The sequence below is a fragment of the Eptesicus fuscus genome, chromosome 12 (assembly GCF_027574615.1).
Source record: "Eptesicus fuscus isolate TK198812 chromosome 12, DD_ASM_mEF_20220401, whole genome shotgun sequence".
Taxonomy (NCBI): Eukaryota; Metazoa; Chordata; class Mammalia; order Chiroptera; family Vespertilionidae; genus Eptesicus; species Eptesicus fuscus.
The window spans coordinates 92,357,376-92,379,179 of record NC_072484.1 but is presented as its reverse complement, the minus strand read 5'-3'; the positions used below and the strand labels follow the sequence as shown (position 1 = coordinate 92,379,179).

Sequence of the window (21,804 nt, the reverse complement as noted above, 5' to 3'; positions counted from 1 at the left end):
TCTGCTTGGGTTTTACGTGTAAAACATAAAGCGAACGCACCCATTTGTTTGTGTTTCTAGGAAATGCCCTCCTTCGGAAACTGTCAGTCCACGGTCAGTAACTGTCTCGCGATGGGAAGTTTTACAGCAGGCCTGATTGCAGAACGCACGTACAGCACAGAGAGGCTTCCTGAAACGTACCCCGTCACCACTCCAAGAGTCTCCCCTTAATGAGCTAATCCGTGGGCGAGCTCCCGGTTCACAGCGGGAAACGTAGCTCAGGGATACGACCCCGACGTAAATCCCAACCCCAGGGCCCCGAAGCATTCGGAAAGCATTGAGGGGATAAGGAACCTAACCCTGATTACTCGTACCCGTATTTTGGCAGGGAATTGTCCAAATGAACACGTTGAGAAGAGAATGGCAGACGAGGCACCGATATCAAAAATGCTGCTGCCGCGCACCCACGTGGGAACCCCAACGGTTACCCAGGTAGCAGCCCCCCGGCCTCCTCCCCCACGGGAGGCGCTCTGCCAGCCGGGGCTGAGCCGGCTCTGGGGAAGCTCCTCCTCTGACCAGGGCATCAGAGCGCTCAGGGTGCTGCAGACTCAGAAACGCCCCACACAGCCCCACACACCACACACAGACAGCCCCACACCCCCACACAGACAGCCCCACACACACACAGCCCCCCACACACACAGACACACAGACACACCCCCCCACCACACACAGACACACACAGCCCCCCACACACACAGACAGCCCCACACACACACACACACAGACAGCCCCACACACACACACAGACAGCCCCACACACACACACACACAGACACACAGACAGCCCCCCACCCCCACACACACACACAGACAGCCCCACAGACACACAGACACACAGACAGCCCCACACAGACACACAGACAGCCCCACACACAGACACACAGACACACAGACAGCCCCACACACACACAGACAGCCCCACACACACACAGACAGCCCCCCACACACACACACAGACACACAGACAGCCCCACACACAGACACACAGACAGCCCCCCACACAGACACACAGACACACAGACAGCCCCACACACACACACAGACACACAGACAGCCCCCCCCCACACACACACAGACAGCCCCCCACACACACAGACAGCGCCCCCCACAGACACATAGACAGCCCCTCACAGACACACAGACAGCCCCCCACACAGACACACAGACAGCCCCCCACCCACACACACAGCTCCCCCCCCCACACACACACAGACAGCCCCACACACAGACACACAGACAGCCCCCCCCACACACACACAGTCCCACACACAACACATACACAGCCCCCCATACACAGACACACACACACACTCGCACACACACACACACACACACACGCACACAGCCCGCGAGGACAGGGACTCACTGAGCCGTCTTGCACGTGGGGAGGTGAGTGGCCGTCGGAACGCGGTCTCTGACATGAAGGACGTGTCCCGGGTAGAGAATGTGCGCTGAGCTGAGAGCTTAGCCACCGCCAGAACCGACACCGCCATCAACAGCCACCCAGACCCGAGGCAGACCCTCCCGAGGGGGACATAGACACACTCACGGCCTGGGCGCCCGGCTTCTCCCGCCGCCGCCCGCACCTGGACACGGTGCCGCCCGCCACGCCCAGCCCACACCGCGTGGGTCACCTCGTTAAGGCTAGCCAAGCGAACGCACACACAGTCCCCACCTTGTGACAAGCGGGGGACAACGTTTTCTGCGAGCACCCCGCACCACACCGACAGTCAGAACGGAACGGAGGGCAGGGAACGCAGGCCGGCCCGCCCTCCTCCCGGCGCTCTCGCCGCTGCGCAGGGGGGGCGAGTGGACACAGGTGAGCAGGTGACAGAGCTGGCACCCCAAACGGAGGCTCTCGGGAGGATTATTGGAAATAGGGCTCAGAGCCACCCCTGAAAATGACGGACATCGTCAAGAAGCCGAGGGCCTGGCCAGGCAGCGCCGGGGGTTGGAGCGGCGAGCACATGTGCCGAGGCTGTGGGCCCGGCCCCTGGTCAGGGCACGGACAGTAACCAACCAACGAATGCATGGATAAAGGACAACAGACCAGTGTCTCTCTCTCCCACCCCCCCCCCCTCCTGTCTCTCCCTAAAATCAATAAATTAAAAGAAAGCCTGAGAAAGAAAGAGAAGCTCACTCACAGGTGTTCTCTCTGGCGGTTCTGAGAGCGTCTTCTCCAGCTCCGACAGCCATTAGAACAAACTGTCAAAGTAAACGCATCTAGACCCGGACTTCAAAGCAACATATGTTCATGCTAAAAACTTGTTTCTTCTTAAATTCATTTATCAATTTCTACTTTTGCGGATGTTCTATCATACACGTATCTATAGACAGATATTGTGAAGATACGTACTGAAGATTTTTATCAAAAAGTGTGAAACTGGTCTGAAAATGAAGAAGTATGTGGAGGGGGGGCTGGGGTGGGGATGATGGCGACCGCGGACCTGCACCCGGGGCTGGAGGACTCGGAGACGAAGCAGGCTGAAAACTAAGGAAATGTTTTAAGTAGGAAACCAGAAATCGATCAAAATGGAGGGAAGTAGAAAAAAAAATACAGTGCCTTAAGCCTAATTAATACAGAAATAGGTAATCTATATTATAATAACCCAGTGGCCCTAACACGGTAACACCACCCAACCAGTATTATATGAAATGCTGAAGGGTATTCTTTAAGAAGAGGAAGAAGAAGAAAAGGATAAAGATAAAAATTATGAACAACAAATACATATCTATCAACAAGTGAATCTAAAAATCAAGTGAATAAAAAATCTGAAGAACAGAATAAACTGGTGAATATAATGGAATCAGGGGCATAGAAAGGGAGTGGACTGACAAGTCTCGGGGGGAAGGGGGTGTGGGGGAGGGTGCGGGAAGAGATTGGACAAGAATCTTACACCTATGGACGAGGACAATAAGGAGGGTAAGGGCATGGGACCGGGTGGGACCGGGTGGAGGGGAGCCGTGGGGGGAGGGGGGAGAGGAACAACTGTCATAATCTGAACAATAAAGATTTATTCCCCCCAAAAAAGTTTTCATCCAATTAAAACTTACAGTGAACGTTTACATACCGCACCCGACACCCTTAGCCCAGTACTTCTAATTCCTCTCAAGAGAAATAAAACACAGGTCAATCCGCAAAGATCTACAGAGGAAGGGTCTCTTCAACTTCATCCACAATAACCCGGCATTTAAAATAACCAAAACATCGAACAGGAACATCAAAAGGAGGTTACGACACCGTCATACGATGGACAACTACTCAGCAGCTGAAAAACACACACACACACAGCACGAATGCCTCTGCAGACATTCTGCCGAGCAAGAGAAGCTGGCCTCCAAAGGGGACATCTGTGTGGTCCCACTGACAAGAATCCAGGAACACGCATGACTGATCAGAACGTTAAAACCAGTTCCTTCTGTGGGGCCTCCCTCGTGGAAGGGAGGGGAGGGACATTTCTAGGAGGAAGAAACTATCTTAGGAACGTGGGTAACGTGAGTGCATGTGTTTTGTCAAAATTCCTCATACTGGACACTTAGGATTTACAAGTCACACTGCATGTAAATGTTACATTGAAGTCACAGCAGCAATAATTATAAAGAACTACTGACCGCTACTCAGGTGGTCCGCTTATGGTGATGACAGGAGCAAGCAATTCTTTACTCAATGAGTCTTCTGGACTCAAGGGACGAGTGAACACACGAGGGGTGAGGGGAGCTAGGGCTCTCGCTGCTAGAGAGGGCGTAACAGACACGGAAAGGAGAGGACTGGGGCATGCCGGGGCTATTGGGTTAAATCGGAAGGATCAGCGAGAACACAACAGTCTTCGGCAGAGGGAGCAACATGCATTGACGTGTGTGACTATGCACATGTGTGTCACTATATGGGCGTAGTCCACTAAGTATGCACATGCATGTCCTGATCCTGCCTGCTGCAGGGTCTGGAGTGGAGGTACTTCTCGCGGCGAGCAGGTGTCCAGTCTTGGTCCCAAATACCACTGCCCCGTACAGGAAGCAGGGCTCACGGAAGAAAGGCTGGTTGCAGGACTGGGACAAGAACGGGCACTAAGTCAGTCCTCAAATAATGACGGAGACAGAGGAGAACGGCTCGGAATCCAGGCTGCAGGGGCTCCTACTGGCTCAGTCCCGAGCAATCTGGGCATCAAGTAATGACAGCCATGAATTCTGACGCAGTGAACAAGATGAACACTCAAAGCCCAGGGTGATAGGAGTAGACGAACGGAAAAATGAGAAGGGGGCGTGTACCAAGAGCCCACCCAGTAAATATAAACCATGGAGTGGGAACGGATGTGTTATGAGGATGGCTACAGCGTCCGAGTATCTCCCCACACGTTACTTATGACTCCCAAAGGGATAACAGTAATTTACGTCGAGAGGTGGTGGGTGCCACCTCAGACCAGTACTCGGCACTAACAGCATCCACGGGGGACACGCCAGCTCCCAGGCTTCCTGGCCCGATGCGCTGAGCGGGCACAGCATCCCTGGGGGGGGGGGGGGGGTTCCTGCCGGGGGCGGATACGACCCCAATGCCATCGCGGGAAAACGTCGCACCAACCCAAACACAGCTGGGCCTCCTCCGAGGTGCTCGTGGAGAAAGACAGACGCTGGGAGGGCCTCCCAGGTGGAAGGAATCGGAAGACACGGCCACCGTGTTGTGCGCGCTCCTTGTCCGGGTGAGGAAAGCACAGGGGGTCCCCGAAACGGATACCCACAGCTGGGAGCTCCGGGGACGCCTCCTCCCTCCGGATCTCACCCCTGGAGGTGACCCTCACTCAGAGGGCGTATCACTGTGGGGGACACCCTGCCTGTCGCTCTGAAGGGCGTTACCGGACCAGCTGCCGAAACGTGAACACCCGTGTGGGGGAGAGGGTAGACCTCTCCGTGCGTGTTCTCCATCCTGGTCTCGGGGGGCGTGCTGAGGCCAACCGAGGGGGCGCCTTTGTGCTTAGGACACACACAGGACGCAGTTAGAGGGGCGTGATGCCCGCAACCTCCTCTCATATGACGACGAGAAAGAGCGTGATGAGAGGGAGAGATCACGAATGACAGCCACCGGGGAGCCATCCACAGCTGGAGGTCAGGTGACGGCAGGGTGGGGATCACAGGCATTCGTTCTGCAAATCGCTAACAACTTGGAATTGTATCAGAAAAGTTACCAAAAGCCACACACACACAACAGGTACACGGCCAATGTTTATACACGCGCCATCAGTTCTCACACCCATGTGCCAAACGCTAACGGGTTTTCGGAAAGAAAGCAGATCCTGGGGCCGAAGGAACGGGCGGACTCCCCGGAGCCCCGCCCAGAGGAGCCGCCGTGCGCTGTAATCGCGATCCCCGTCCACCGGACTGAGCCCGGCATCTCCACAACGACCGGTGCCGGGACGCCGGTTAAAATGGAACACGGGTGACACTCTTACAGAAATACCGGGCTCTGTGGAAAACAGGGGGGGCTGCCGTGTCTGGTACCCCCGTTTCCTCCGCGCGGGCAGCTGAAGACGCATTTGTGCCAGGAAAACGAAATGGGAGAGAAAGAGGTACACACACCACCCACAGGAGCCGTGTGGGCTGCACACAGTAGGGGGAAGAGGACAGGAATCTAAAACACACCTCAATACCCCACTTCGCCGCAGACCGCCCGCTCCTGCGGGCCATCCGTGCACGGAGAGCAGGAATTCGGTGAGCTGCGGTTTCCCCAGCCGTTCACCGGAGCACCTCACACTCCGGGTCACTCCGTCCGGTTCTCCCGTGAACCGTGGAGCAGAAAGCTTCCACGCCTTAGCGAGCACCTACTGTGCGCCGCAGGTGCGGGGTGCCGTGACGAAGACGGCGCAGCCCTGCCATCCATCCGTGAGCTCCCCGTCTCCGGAGGGAGGCGCCGTCCAAGAGTAAGGGCCTGGCCACGGGCACACAACGGCGCGGCCAGGAGGAGGGTCAGGGAGCGCCGGGAGACGGCACGTCACGCGGAATACGGCGCGGAAGCTCGCTGCCCTTGGAAACGAACTACTCAGGAGGCATTTTCAAATGCTACGTGAGCCACCCACGTCAGCTCCTAGATGGCATCACTGTCCTCTGTTTAAAAATGGAAACGAAGCCCTGGCCGGCGTGGCTCCGTGGTGGAGCGACGACCTGTGAACCAGGAGGTCACAGTTCAATCCCGGTCAGGGCCCGGGCCCGGGCTGCGGGCTCCATCCCCAGTGGGGGGCGTGCAGGAGGCAGCCGATCCATGGTTCTCTCTCATCATGGCTGTTTCTCTCTCTCCCTCTCCCTTCCTCTCTGACATCAATAAAGATGCATTTTTTTAATGGAAACTAAAATATACCCACTGGCCACGGACCTCTAGGTGCCGTTCAAACCCGGAGCACTGGGACCCCGAGTCTGCTGTGCTCCGGCCTCTCCCCATTCTCCCCCAGGCGGTCTGCACTGGCCGCGGCGTTCAGGGGCCGGAGGGAGGTCAGGGGAGAGGGGAGGAGAGGAACAGGCCGGGCCGCAGAAGGGAGCGTGACGCAGGCGAGGGGCGGGCGTACCTGCCAGCTGGCACTGGTTGATCTTGTGCTCGGTGATGTCGCTCAGCGACTCGAACACCTGCAGGCAGCTGTCGCAGCTGTGCACCGCCTCGTCCTCCAGCTCCTCCGCGTCCTCCGGCCGCTTCTGGCCGTCTAGCGCCTCGCCATCCTCCGGCTTGTCCTCCAGCTTACAGTTGGGGTCTGCGAGGAAACCGAGGACAGGGTTACAGACAGGCTCTCTCACCGTCACATGTCATCTTCTCTCGACCAAGGACAGACGCACCCTGTCCCTGAAGCTGTGATGGGGGGCGGGGGGCGCGGAGGGGGGCTGTACTGCGGATTTTATGAGGGAAGAATCAAAAGCGAGTCTCCCTGACGTTCGTTCCCCAGTTCCCGGTGACGAAGCCTTCCTTCTCCCGCCACCGTGCGCCCCTGTCCCATTTGCCACCCTCAGGTTTAGGGGGCGCTGCTTAAAACACGAAGAGACGAACCCCACAGGCTGCCGCGGGAAGGAGAAAGGAAGCCCTGTGCTGAAGCACGGATTCCTTTTCTGCTAAATATACTCCTTCACGGGAAATCACCAGAATCAGCCGCAAGTCTAGAATCCGCTAATTACCACAGGGCACGAAGCTGACCTTTACTCAGAAACTGCTCAGAACACACAGCTGCCCCCTGATCTGCTCGGCAGCGGAGGCCACCTAAGCTCCCGCCGCCGCAGAGCCTTCCCCCGACAAAGCCCAAGGGCACGGACGGGCAGGGTGTGTCTCCTGTTTTGAGAACCAGCGAGAAATGGGATAAAATACCCGAAGAGCAACGGTAAATTATCACCAAGTCCACAGCTTGAGCTGGCACCCTCAGCACCGAAAGCCAAGCGGACGGGAAAGCTACGCACAGTTCCGGCCCGACCAGAGCACGCGGCCCACACCGCCGCGGGGATGGGCGAGGAGGCCACGAGCAGCGTTTTCCGTGGAAGCCCCATGAAAACTTAAAACGCTTGTTGGTTCTTTAACTTATTTGCGAGGAGTGCCCCCGACCTTCCTGGAGCAGGAGAGCAGAGGGGGGCGGGGAGACCACGCCTCGGGGGGTAATTAGGACAACGGGGTCTGTGGCTGATGGATAAGACATGAATCTCTAAAGGCAGAGAGTCCTCCAAAGTCGGAAACAGGTCGCCTCAAATAGAGCAGTTAGTGAAAGAGTTAATAAAACGAGTCGCCGCAGACACCTAAGAGATGCGTAACGCGTTCTCTGTACTCACCCTTTTTTAACACGGGAGGGAAGTATGTGAAACGTACGATCAAGAATTCACAGGAACAAAATTAGTCCAGATTTCGCGGGACAGTTAGCAAGTGCCGGGAAGTGCTTTCTGCTCTCTTGCACGTAACACGCTTCGACAAACCTTCCTTCTACAAGTAACTATGTTCCCTTTTCATTTATTAATATTTTTACTGATTTCAAAGAGGAAAGGAGGAGGGGGGGAGAGAGAGAGAGAGAAACATCAATGATGAGAATCACTGATCGGCTGACTCCTGCACGCCCCCCACGGGGGACTGAGCCCACAACCGGGGCGTGTGCCCTGACGGGAAATTGGACCGTGACCTCCCGGTTCTTAGGTCGTGACCTCCCGGTTCATAGGTGGACGCTCAGCCACGGAGCCACGCCCAGCCGGGCCCTTCCCTTTCTGCTGGCAGTGGTCCCAAAGCCGGTCTCCGTATCCGAAACGGACGTAACTGTCACCGCGCTGCCAACGCGCCCCGCACGCCAAGACCAGCTTCCATCCACGCCCACCACAGCCTCCGGCTGAGGAAGGAGCGCGGACTCCCATCTCCAACAGCGAGTGGCGGAAGGTGTTTGTTTAAAAAAGAACTGGCCATTCGGGTCGATGTGCCATCTGGAAAATTATCGCCTCAACCCTACACAGTGACCGTTCCAGCACCCTGGGTTCAGACCGCGCATGGTGGGGGGGAGGGGGGCGGGGCCCACGGCATCCTGTCTGTCTCTGCGCGCCCAGGTGAGGGCTGAGCAAACACCGCCTCGTGGTGACGACCAGGGGCCGAAGGAAGGAAGCGCAGGTGGAGGCCTGGGCTGGAGCTGCCCCCGGGCAGGAGCGCCGGGCGCCGCCAACGCCCAAGCCTCTGAACCGCCTGCGTTCCCCACATCCACGCTCTGCGCCCCGAGACCCGCCACGCTGGACGCCGCTGGGTTCATGCTTCGTCTCCCGCTGCAGACGCAACGTCGGGACCGTGCGTGGCTCAAACCCTGACAAACCACAGCCCCGCGGCGAACGCCACCGGACCGGAGAGCAGCCCCGCGAAGCAGGCGCCGTCCGGATTGCGGCGGGGCGGCCCCAGGCCCTCAGCCCCGGCGGAAGGCAGCCGCACCCGGAGCCTCCCAGGCACCGGCATGAGCGCCTGATCTCTCCCAGGCGCGGGCAGGGGGCTGGATGCTCATCCGTTACTGAAACGCCGCGCAGAGTCTGCGGCCTGTTTGTTCCTCAATAAGGACACATGGGAATACCTTAAGGAGGACGCAGAGGACAGGCTAACCCCGCCTTCCCGTTAACGGACAGGGACACTGGAAGGACCCTGACATCACACACAGGAACCGGCGGGGGGGCGGCCGGGCGCTCCGGCTCTCCGAAGCCGAAGGGCTGCAGCCCGCGCTCCCCACGCTGGTCATTAAGATGCGGTCACTGTGACGCCAGTGAGAACCGGTCTGGTTTCCCGTCTGCATTTGCCGGGGAGCCTTCAGGGACCGACACTCAGGCTTCTTCGCGGCTGCAACTCCAGGCCGAGGCCTCCGGCCAGCGTGCCAGGGTGTTTGCAGGTCACACTGCGGAGGGAGGGGCCCTGGGCAGGGGGCGCACAGCCCTGATGCCTGGGCGTCCTGAGAGCTGGCATCCCTCTCGCTCCTCCTAAGTAGATTCTTTTCTCCTCTCCACCTTCCTGACCAATGCTATCGAGCCCCGAACTCAAAAGGCGTGTTTATTTCGGCTGTGGGTTCCCATTCCTGGTGTCAGCGGCTGTGAGAAGATTCTAGAAAGCTCACATTGCCCGCCATCGCTTCCCCGAAGGGGGCTGCCCTGCAGTAAGGGCACTGGGCCTTCCTTAGGGAGTTTTCAAGAAGCCCTTTGAGATCCAATCGTAATTCGAACCCAATCACCACTCAAACCTCTGACCCCCACAAAGGGAAGCGCCGCGCCCAGACACCCCTGCAGGAATGACGGGGTCCCTCCAGCTCCATTGTGCCAAGGACGGTGCTGGTAACCCCCACACCCCGGGACGGCAGTCCCATCTGAGCTGCAGGCCCTGCTCTCCGCCTTGGCCCTTGGATGCCTGAGGGCTCCATCCAGGGCAGTGAGCTCACGGCACAGCCAGCGTCCGCACCCAGCCCTCAAAGGGGTGCAGCAGACCCTGGGTTTAGTGTCCCAACCTGGATAAAAGGCTTAACTTTGTTTTTGTTTTAATTTTTTTAAATCTACTTTTGCCCTAACCGGTTTGGCTCAGTGGATAGAGCGTCGGCCTGCGGACTCTAGGATCCCAGGTTCGATTCCGGTCAAGGGCATGTACCTTGGTTGCGGGCACATCCCCAGTAGGGGGTGTTCAGGAGGCAGCTGATGGATGTTTCTCTCTCATCGATGTTTCTAACTCTCTACCCCTCTCCCTTCCTCTCCGTAAAAAAATCAATAAAATATTTTTTTAATCTACTTTTATTTTTCAGAGAGGAAGGGAGAGGGAGAGAGAGAAACATCAGTGATGAGAGAGAATCATGGATCAGCTGCCTCCTGCACGCCCCCCTGGGGATCGAGCCCGCAACCTGGGCCTGTGCCCAAACCAGGAATCAAACCCGACCTCCTGGTTCCTAGGTGGACGCTCAACCACGGAGCCACACCGGCCGGGCAAAAGGCTTAATTTTTGAACAAAGAAAACCATTATTATTACAAAAACGAAGGGCAGCTTTCTGTTTCCAATTCTGCTGACGTGGCTCTACCGGGCACGGGAGGGTCTGAGCCCCCGCGGGGCTCCGGCAGGTGGCTCTGGCCTTCCCAGCCCCCGCCCTCCTCGGGGTTGTTATGGCTACAACTCGCTTTCAAAAAATCACAACTTCGGGGAACATGAAAAACTGCCCTGGCTTAAACGTGTTGGAGGCCACACACCCTGGGCTTCAATTAATTTCCAGCGTGGGATCCGCGCCCGGCCACGCAGCAGAGACTCCGCTCAGTCCGCGTAGAAACGAGGCTCCGCCACAGTTACTCTTTATAACCGGCACAAAAGTCAGGTGGAAGTCCTGAGTATCCACCAGCCGTCTCGGCGCCCTGGCAGGGACGACCCGTGTTCCTGAAACTCCTCGGACACATTTCTCCCGGCGCAGCCAGGATCCCGAGCCTGATCAAAGCAAAAACGCCGAGCCCTGGAGAAAACAGCCCGCTTCCCGGCCTGCGTCCGCCGCTCACGGACCTCCTTCCAAGCCACTCGCGCCTGGAAAGGCCCCGGCAGAAGAAAGAAACGCCCGGAGATCATGTGGCCGTAATTACTACCAGGCGAGGCCTGCTTCTGCAGCGCCGCGGCGAAGCGAAACTCCGTCTCTCTGCGCCCAACAGCGTCCATCGCAAACAGCCGCCTCGTTAAACCTCCGCAGCCAGACTGATGCGCCCTGGCTGCGCTCCATTACAGCTCGGGACTTTATAAAAAGCGCACGGAACGCAAGAGCCAGAGCCAGAGCCAGACAGCACGGCTCTCCGCGAACCCACCCTTCTGGCGGCCGGTGCACAGCCAGGCCTCTGGCCCGTGTGCAGGAGACAAAACGCGGCTCTTCTGGCTCATTCCCGCCGGCAGCCCGGCCTGACGCCCCGGAGTCCGTTTCTGTGAGAGGAGCAGAAACGTGGGGTTCGGAGGAGGGTGTACGTATGAATGCAAGGAGACTGCCGAACAACGAAGACTGGCAAGAGATGAGTGAACCCAAAATACTGCTCTTACACACACACACACACACACACACACACACACGCACGCACGCACACGCACAAACTAAACACTGGCCCATTTCCTAACAGTCTGTTCTCTGGTCATAATAGCCAGTTTTTCACCAAATTAAACCACCGCGGCTTGAAGCCCTCAATGTGACCGGCACCCACACCTTGCCAATTAAGTTCCAGAAACCACGCACTGAAATTTGTCTACTGCCTAAAAAAAACAACAACAACAACAACAAAAAAGCAAGTCCTGCCTTCCTTGCGAGGGCCATGTCCTCCCGGATCTGAACTCCCCACAATGATAGAAGGTAAACGCTCGGGGGAACGTGGGCCCAGCGTCGCACGACGAGAGACCGGTGTGTAACGTCCTGCTGCTTTAGGAAGCTGCGTGCGGCTTCTGGAATAAAAAGCGTGTCAAAACCTCCTGTCCTGCCGACCAGCGTGGCTCCGTGGTTGAGCGTCCACCTCGGAACCAGGAGGTCAGGGTTCGATTCCTGGTCAGGGCACATGCCCGGGTTGTGGGCTCGATCCTCAGTGGGGGGTGTGCAGGAGGCAGCCGATCAGTGATTCTCTCTCATCATGGATGTTTGTCTCTCTCTCTCTCTCCCCCTCTCTCTCTCCCTTCCTCTCTGAAGTCAATAAAAATATATCTAAAAAAACAACCCATGTCTTATTTTCAGGAACTCCATGGTAAGTAAGCAAACACAGTTTGCACAAATATGTTCTACGCTCAACGCCCGCCCCCCCACCCCAATCACTCTACACCAGGCGTCCTCACACTACGGCCCGCGGGCCACAGGCGGGTGTTTTTGCCGTTTTGTTTTTTTTACTTCAAAATAAGTTCTGTGCAGTGTGCATAGGAATTTGTTCATAGTTTTTTTTAAACTATAGTCTGGCCCTCCAACGGTCTGAGGGACAGTGAACTGGCCCCCCGTTTAAAGAGTTTGAGGACCCCTGCTCTACATGATACACCGCAGGTTAACAACCGCCGTGTGCCAAGTAACCATGACCAGCCTCACGCGGGTGCGAGGGGGGAGAGTCAGCCCGGAGGGCGCACACTCACACTCTGGAGCCAAATAAAGTTTCTCCTCTTCCCATCAGAACCCAAAGGTCGTCTGCTACCTAGAACCTCTCCATCCTTCACAGGAAACTGAAGGCAACCTCAGCGCCAGACTCCCTACAGAGCGCCACTCAGACACAGCCCTGCCTGGACGTCTGACCTCCACACTGAGCCACGGTGGCTGCCCCGTCACAGCCTCCACACACTCACGGCTCCTACACACCCACGGGCCGTGGCTGCGGCCTGGAGGTGGAAGTCTCCGACCAGCATGTCCAACCTTTTCCATCTCATCTCATGGCACATAAGCTAATCACCAAAATTCTGCAGCACACCAAAAAAAAAAAAAAATACACACACACACACACACACACACACACGTGTGTGTGTGTGTGTGTGTGTGTTTTGCCAATCCAACAAAAAAATAAGTCCTTTTTTATTGATTTACAAGAAATAATAATAGTAATTACCTACCCTCCAAAGCGACTTTAAACAATCAGGTGCCCATACTTTCGTACCAGGATTTCGGGTACCAAGCATCCACCAATCAGGTGCATCTTTGTTACGCGCTGTGACCAACGCGGTGCACGTCTGTTCTAGGCCCCGATGCTTCTGGTTGAGACAGGCCTTCGCGTGGATGGTGACGGCTGCCAGCCGCAGGGGAAGGCGGGCAGGGCCCGGACTCCGCAGCCGGCTTCGCAGGATGTAAGCACCTCGCTCACGGCTGAACCCCTGGTCGGCGGCTCCCTGCGGCGGAGCCTCCACGGGGGTATGCGGGGGGGCGGGGCAGCGGCCTTCACAGTGGCCGGGCGCGGCCGGGGGTGCCTGGAGCCACAGCCCTGTGCCCTCCACCTGCCCAGGGGTGCCCACCAGACGCATCTCCTCTGTCCAGGCCCCGGCCAGAGACGGGCGGCAAGCACAGGCGGTGCGGGGGAGACACATCGATGAAGGCAGGCAGCCCTCAGACGCGGGACCCACGGGCAGAAACGGGACCCACGCTGAAACCAGCTGACGCAGAGCGAGAAATGTTTCTTATTGAGTTCAGAGAGCAAGGGAGAGGGGGAGAGAGAGAATCAGCAATGATGAGAGAGAATCATGGATCGGCTGCCTCCTGCCCGCCCCCTGCTGGGGATGGAGCCCACAACCCGGGCCTGTGCCCTGACCGGGAATCGAACCCTGACCTCCTGGTTCAGAGGTCGATGCTCAACCCCTGGGCCACACCAGCGGGCAGAGCAGGAACACTTTATCAGAGAAGGTGGCGCGGGCTCCGCGTCAGAGACGGGAGCAGTTAGGCGGCACAGGAGCGTGTGGGGCGCAGGGGCACGTGGCAGCGCGGTGCCCGGGGGAGGCCCCCCGTCTGTGCTGCCAGGAGGGCGGCAGAGGGGGCGCCGTGCGGGGCCAGCTGGGTGAGCGGCGGGAGGTGAGAGCCACGTGTTCGGGTCAAATGTCAGCTCAGGGCAGAGAAGCCAGGGAGGCGCTCAGAGAGGGGTGATCGACGGGTTTACCGTTTTCCCCTTTATCTTTATTGTCGGGAGTGTTACAGGCGCCCTCTTCCCCGCGGACCCCTTCTCGGCCGCCCGCCCCGCGCAGGCCTTCACCACGCTGCTGCCCGTGGCACGGGCTATGCATACGTGCACATGCATCCACGGTCTCTGGTGGATCGCCCCCTCCCACGCACCCTCCCGCCTTCCCTGTGAGACTGGACTCCCGGTTCCATGCCGCGCGTCTCGGGTCTAGGAGAGTCATCCATTAATTCTGATCTCACATCGGAGTGAGGTCATGGGCACTTGTCCTTCTCAGAGGGCTCACTGCGCTCAGCACGACGCTCTCCAGGTCCCTCCGTGCTGTCCAGAGGGTGAGCGCTGGGGAAAGGTGCCCAGGGGTAACCGCCTGGAAGCAGGGAGCCTGGGTGGGGGCTGACGCGGCGCAGGAAAGAGCGGGTCGGTGCAGAGGGAAGGAGCGGGAGCCGCTGAGAAACAGGACCCACGGGCTGGCGCGAGGGGGCGAGGGCGGAGCCGCGCCCAGAGGTGGACTTGCGGGCGTGGTGTTCAATAGGGTTCCAATCCAGCTCAAGATCCCCTCTTCCATCCATCACCCCCTAAGGCCGAGCGGGAGACGAGTGGACAGACGGACACGCGTTCACTCTTCCAGAGGGGCAAGGGCCCGGAGCATGCTTCGGACTTCAGACGTTTCTGGTGAGACTCCTGTTCCAAACCCAAACTCCGCCCAGGAAACACAAATGCAAAATGTGGCTAAAAGCCAACAGATGCCGATCATACTACCTCTCTACTCCATCTTTCTAAAAAAGCCTGAGCCGTTCATGTTTACTGACGTGATTCTACATGCGGCCAGTCCCTTCCACAGAAAAAGCAGGAACACTAGGCCACTTTCACTAACGCAACCCCAAACCAGTGTATTCAAACATTTAAAGAGCAGAGCCTCTGGGGAAAAGAAAAGTAAGAAACCACAGGGAATAACAAATCAACAGGGCAAATATTGGACGGAAGGAAGACTAAGATGGGTACAGAAACTCACAATCACCTGAACTAAGAGAGAAAAACACATTTCTTTAAATGAAGGATTTACAGTGAACGCCCAGCCCAATCTCCTTGGTCATTTGCTTGGTTCTGGTTCGTTTGGGGAGACTTGGCATAACCTTCGGACGGCCGCACCTGAGACTCCTCCCCCGCCTCGCCTGGGCCTGCGTGTCCGGCTCTCTGGGTAACTGGGAAGGGGCTGTGGACACCTCTGAATCCTGCCCGGTCCCAACTCCCTGCAAATCACACAGAGCCCACTCCCACACCCTCTGCTGGATCTTACCCTCATGGACCCTCCTCCCAGCCTATCTAATAAAAGAGTAATATGCAAATTAACCATCACTCCGCTACACCCACCAGCCATGCCCACCAGCCAATCAGAGCAGGTATGCAAATTAACCACAACCAAGATGGCTACGGCCACAGAGAGCAGGAGGGAGGCTTGGGTTTCCCTGGCAATGGAGGAAGCCAAGCTTTCCACACACCCTGGCGGGCCCAGGCCTCCACTCAAGGGTACAAAGTTTCAATTATAGAAGATAAATAAGTTCCAACAGAAATGGCGGCAGCCACGGAGCTGGAAGAGCAGGAGGCTATGGAGGAAGCCAAGCTTCTGCAGCCCTGGCCGGCTCAGGCCTTCACTCCAGGCTACAAAGTTTCAATTGTAGAAGATACATAAATTCCAGATACCAGGGCCTCCGCTTGGGTCGCCAGGGGGCATGGCTGGCCTGCAAACCACCACAGGCCCCTCGCCCAGGCCGCCCCATGCCCCAAGGGAACCCCCACCCTGATCCAGGACACCCTTCAGGGCAAACCAGCTGGCCCCCACCCATGCACCAGGCCTCTATCCTATCTAATAAAAGAGTACTATGCAGATTGATCATCACTGCAACACACAAGATGGCTGCCCCCATGTGGTCAAAGATCCTGCCCCCATGTGGCCACAAGATGGCCACCACAAGATGGCCAGAAGGAGAGGGCAGTTGGGAGGCACCAGGCCTGCAAGGGAGGGCAGTTGTGGGCGATCAGGCCAGCAGGGGAGGGCAGTTGGGAGGCACCAGGCCTGCAAGGGAGGGCAGTTGAGAGGGACCAGGCTTGCAAGGGAAGGCAGTTGGGGGCGATCAACCCTGCAGGGGAGGGCAGTTAGGAGTGACCAGGCCAGCAGAGGAGGGAAGTTGGGGGCAAACAGGCTGGCAGCAGAGTGGTTAGGGGGTGATCAGGCTGGCAGGCAGAAGCGGTTAGGGGCAATCAGGAAGGCAGGCAGGCGAACAGTTGGGAGCCAGCAGTCCTGGATTGTGAGAGGGATGTCCGACTGCCCGTTTAGGCCCAATTCCACCGGGATCGGACCTAAACGGGCAGCCAGACATCCCTCGAGGGGTCCCAGATTGGAGAGGGTGCAGGCTGGGCTGAGGGACACCCCCCCATGCACGAATTTCGTGCACCGGGCCTCTAGTCTATAATATAAAAGCGTAATATGCTAATTAGGCCAGACATCCTTCTGGACGAAGCCGGGGCTGTGAGGGAAGCCCGGGTCCCGGGTGCCAGAGGGAAGCCGGTGCCGGCAGCCAGGAGAAGGAAGACCTATTCTTGCACAAATTTCATGCATTGGGCCTCTAGTTTTTATATAAGAAAAAAAAATTATAAATAATACTTTTAACATCCAGATACACAGGTGCTCATGTCCCTGCGGCAAGGTGATTTTAAACTGCTAGAACCCCACTTTGGAGAAAAAGAAATCATTTAAAAGCATTTCTGGGTAGACTTCAGCACCTACTGACCAGATGTCGTGAGCAACGCTTCTTCCCTAACTACCACGACCGATGACACCGACTTGAACGTTTAGAGGCGTGAACGTTTGGGGGAGCGCCCGGCTGTTCTCCCTGGAGATGCCGTAAGCCACGGCGACAGTCGGTAGCTCCTGTGGCATCGTCCCACCCCAGCCAGAGCGAGTCCCACCCCGGCCAGAGCGAGTCCCACCCCGGACAGACAGAGTCCCACCCCGGACAGACAGAGTCCCACCCCGGACAGAGAGTCCCACCCCGGCCAGAGCGAGTCCCACCTCAGCTAGAGAGAGTGGGGGGCCAAGAGCCTCGGTGTCCCCGGCACCGCACTTGCCGGCGTTTCCGTGCCGGTCGCCCCTTCAGCTGTTTCCCGTGCACCGTCCCCTGGCAACAATGTATCCGACGTGGACACTTAGTTACCGATCTCCACAGCCAAAACCGGGAGGGAGAACGCGGGAACACGGGCTCGCTGCAGCGTCACAGCGCCCCGCCTTCGTGTCTGTACGGTTTTAGAAGACGACACCCCGTCTCTTTCCCCAGAAGCACCCCCTGTCCCCACGCAATGCTCTGGGTGGGTGACGTCACTCTCCCTTCAATCTGGGAGCGCCTCTTCTCCGTGTGAAGGATGAAAAGCAGAGACACCGGATGCGTCTGAATGAACCCTGTCACCCAGAAACATACAAAACGGTGCTTTTTTTTTTCCTTTTCACCCTGCAGCGGCTCCCACTGGTCCTCCTACAAACTGGGGCTCAAACTACTATTCAAAGAGTGAAAAATAATTTGAAAACAAATCGGTTCGTATTTTTATTGACTTCAGAGAGGAAGGGAAAGGGAGAGGCAAAAACATCCACGATGAGAGAGAATCATGGATCGGCCGCCTCCTGCAGGCCCCACACGGGGGATCGGGCCCACAACCCGGGCCTGTGCCCTGACCGGGACGCGAACCATGACCTCTTGGTTCAGAAGTCGATGCTCAACCACTGAGCCACCCCAGCCAGGCTAAACACACTTCTTTTAAAGATCTTTTTCTCTTTGCTCTCCTACCTGGCACACCAGGAAGTGGGAGGCCTACATTTCGAAGAGGTGATCCCACTGAGGAAGATGAGAACGTAGCATCTAAACAACTGTTCCGACAACATAGTGGTTCAGCAAAGCGGGGGTGGGGGGGGGACCCTTAAAATAAGGTCCATGTTTGTCTAATGAAAGGTCAGAGCAAAAAGGGAGGCTGTGATGTACGAGCTGTGACAAAATACAGGGAAATTTATGTATAATTGGAAAAAATTCATTTTGTTCTCCTCTGGTTGGGCTAATAAATTTAAAATGCATGCAACCCTCCCTGCCTAAGGTTCCTGATAAAGAAAACAAGAGAAGCCACAGGCCAAAAACAAACCATAAAAATAAATCATTATTGATTTAATACCATTCGGCCACCCTTTCCTGGAGGAATGTGAGACAAAGCAAACACAGAGCATCCTCCTCAACTTTGTAACCGCACGTCCCACTCCCTGGAGCACACGATTCCCGCGTCCGGGGCGTCTGCCGTGTCCCTCTAGCCTCAGCTTCATCTCTCCGAGCTGCAGACGCTCACTGCGCGCTGCTCCTGCGCGATGGCCACCGTGCCGGCGTGCGTGTGATCTGCATGAATCCGCAGACCAGGAACAGAGACGCCGGGGCCATTAGCATAATCGATACGCAATTTACAGAGCTCCCGGACAGAGCGGAGAGAGGACGTGGGTGCCATTATCTGAGTAACTATAAATTAATAGTCGTTTGTGGGAATATGTCCCCACTTACATTGTTTCAATCCTGACTTGTCAAGACAGTGTGAGCATCTATTACATATTTTTATAGCATCTGTGTTACATACACACAGGTTTTAAGTCAAGATTTAGTACCAGATGATCTATAAATATGTATAAAGCAAAATCAGCTAAATCAATCACACGGAGAGGAGAAGGACTGATAAATAAACGCCCGTATTTATTCATCATTTTGCTTTGGCACCATGTGACTTAATAAGCAGAAACACAGACGCACACACACATATGGACAAATATACATTGAAACGTAATTTTCAGTGAATGTCTGTGGAAAGGGGCAGGTTCTCAGATAGGGAGCCAGAAAGGGCCAGATCTCACCGCGTTTTCTTAAAAGGATAAGAAGGAAATTAACCTAGCCAACGCTACTGCAGCTTATAATTTTTAAGAATCCAACCTCTTTGCATTTTTTATTGAGCCAGAAAAGGATGAGCCACTCCGAGTACCACTCACTACCCGTAAGACATCAGCATCCCAGTCACGGGGGACGGTGAGGGGGGTGCCAGCTCCGAGCACGGGCGGCATCCACGTCCCGCCAGGCACCCCAACAGCGCCCCCTCCTCACAGCAACAAGGAGAACGTGTGTGACACACTGGCACGTTTCGAAAGAAAGGGAACGGCCCTGGCCGGCGTGGCTCAGTGGATGGAGCGTTGGCCTGTGGACGGAAGGTCCCGGGTTCGATTCTGATCCAGGCACAGGCCCAGGTGGCGGGCCTGATTCCAGTGTGGGGCGTGCAGGGGCAGCCGAGTGAAGATTCTCTCTCATCCCTGATATTTCTCTCTCTCCCCCTCTCCCTTCCTCTCTGAAATCAACATATATTTTAGAGAGAGAGAGAAAACAGGCTGTGCTTCAGGTCCCCACCGGCCAGCGGGAAAGAGGACTTGCTCTCCGCCTGCAGCTCCCACCGGGGATTTAAAACGGCCGTGACGTCCGGGCGACGCCTCAGCCTGTGGTTCCGTAGGTGCGACCCCCACTCACTCACGCTCCCCGGGAACTCAGAGCTGGTGGGCGCCCCACAACGCTGGCCTGAGGGAGCGCATCGCAGCCGGGGGGGGGGGGGGGGGTAGCCCTGGAGGCTCCTCGGCTCCTCAGCGTCCCTAAGGAGGAGTTCCGCCCAGACCTCACCAGCAGAGGGGAGCCCCCAGCCCCTGGCCCGGCACCCCAAGCCTCTCCTCTCAGCACCCTCCAGCTCAGCCCCGAGGCCTGCAGCTCTCAGCAGAAGCCAAAGCCCGTCACCAAACCGGATTCGTCCGGCAGGTCCCGGCTTTCAGCCCGCTCTCGGGTACAAGGGGCATCAGGTCGCCGTCTCCCTGGGGAAGTGCCCTGCGGGGGGGCAGACGCGGCGGGAACTGGATCTAAATGTGGAGCCAGAGCAGATGCGTGGCCAGATGACTCACTCCACCTCCCGACCTGGTGTGAGACGACCCGGCTTCTGTTATTTGAAAATCACGACATTCAAGACTGGCCACTTCCAGGCCAGGAAGCCTACATTCCTGTTCCGCTTGTGCCATGCCGACGGAGGAGCACGGTGCCTGGGCCTCAGTTTCCCGGTCTGTCAAATGGGGATAATGGCCCGGCCGGCGTGGCTGTGGCTGAGTGTCGACCTCTGAACCAGGAAGTCACCTGTTTGATTCCTGGTCAGGGCACAGGCCCGGGTTGTGGGCTCGATGCCCAGGGTGGGGCGTGCAGGAGGCAGCCGATCAGGGATTCTCTCCCATCACTGATGTTTCCATTTCCCTCTCCCTTCTTCTCTGAAATCAATAAAAAAATTTTTTGACAAGTCGGAGGGAGGAGGGGCAGTCCCTCCCCTCCCCCAGTGTCGTGCGCAGCCACGAAGGTCCCTCCTGGGACAGAAGTCGGGGCCTGAGCCCTCCTCCCGGTTCTGTTACAGTCGGGGGGAGGGGGAGGGATTGGACCAGAGTGTCTTGGAGATGATGGAGAGGTGGGCACGCTGGGTCCTGCTCCCCCCACCCCACCCCCAAACGCTGCGCCTCCCATGCCCGTGGCCAGGTTCCCGGTCCCACCTGCAGCTGCCACCGCGCCCACCCACGCCTCTAGAGCGTGTTCTGGAACTCCGCCCTCAGTCACACGAGTGGAGTCTCCTCTGCCCCTGACCAGCACGCTGACAGCCCACGCGTTAAAGCGGCCTCTTGGCTCCCGCTCGCATTTCCAGGACAATTCCGTTCACTCCGGTGAGCACCGAGGTGAAGGGAAACCGGGCGCGGATGTCTGAAAGCCACCGGACGGGTGCATGACGGTTAGACTGTCCGGAGGGCCAGACGCCTTGGTGACGCGGTGACGCCGTTAATAGGAGGGTGGTGGAGCTCATCGCCGGGCCGGTGGGCGCTGGGGTCAACCCGCGGGCACGACGGAGCGGGCGTCGAAGCCCAAAGGGACGGGGAGCCCAGACCTGGGGACCAGACAGAGGGGGCGGGGGGGGGGGGCGCGGGGCTGACGGAGCAGGGGAGGCGGCCAAGGGCAGTGAAACTCAACACGCGGAGCATGCGGGTTTGCTGCCGGCGAGGAGGGAGGAGGAATGAAGAGGAGCGAGATGCCAGGCCATTGGCCCCAATCCTCACATCCCACCCCCACCCCCACCCCCACCCCCACCCCCATCCTCACCCCCACCCCACACCCCATCCCCACCTGTGCTTCCCGACCAACCACACAAAATTCCTTGCTGAACCTCAAGGAAAACGCTCCGGATGAATTTACTGATGAGCACGCTGGTGTAGAAAACCACCCCCCCTCCCCCCGTTCGGCTAATTCCTCGGTAAACCCAAGCCCAGATTTACCTTTTTAATTTAAGGATTATTAATAAATCTGCTGTGATTAAACCTTCATAATGATGTGTGAATTATCTGTCTGCAGCTCCTCTCCCAAGGACAATTAGCCTACCTCTGCAAGCAGCAGGCCCTTCGCAGGGAACAGGAAGGCAGACAGCCCTGACTTACCAAACCACGGCAGAGGCTCCGAATCAATCAGCCCCCTTCGGCCTCCATCGCCGCCTCCACGGAATTTCTGCGGGATCTTTCCTCTGGAACCCGCTCTGCCCGGCCAGCAGAGAGCCCGGACT

The 21,804-nt window shown here is 57.4% G+C and overlaps 1 protein-coding gene across 4 annotated transcripts in view; it reads right to left on the bottom strand.

The window, feature by feature from the left end:
* ZNF521 (zinc finger protein 521) overlaps positions 1–21,804 on the bottom strand; it is a 275,000-nt gene that overhangs the window by 235,140 nt on the left and 18,056 nt on the right. For all 4 annotated transcript variants that reach the window (XM_054723974.1, XM_054723972.1, XM_054723973.1 and 1 more), the window contains exon 3: positions 6,591–6,770. In XM_054723974.1, the coding sequence (XP_054579949.1) occupies positions 6,591–6,770 (180 nt within the window). The remainder of the gene's footprint in view (positions 1–6,590; positions 6,771–21,804) is intronic.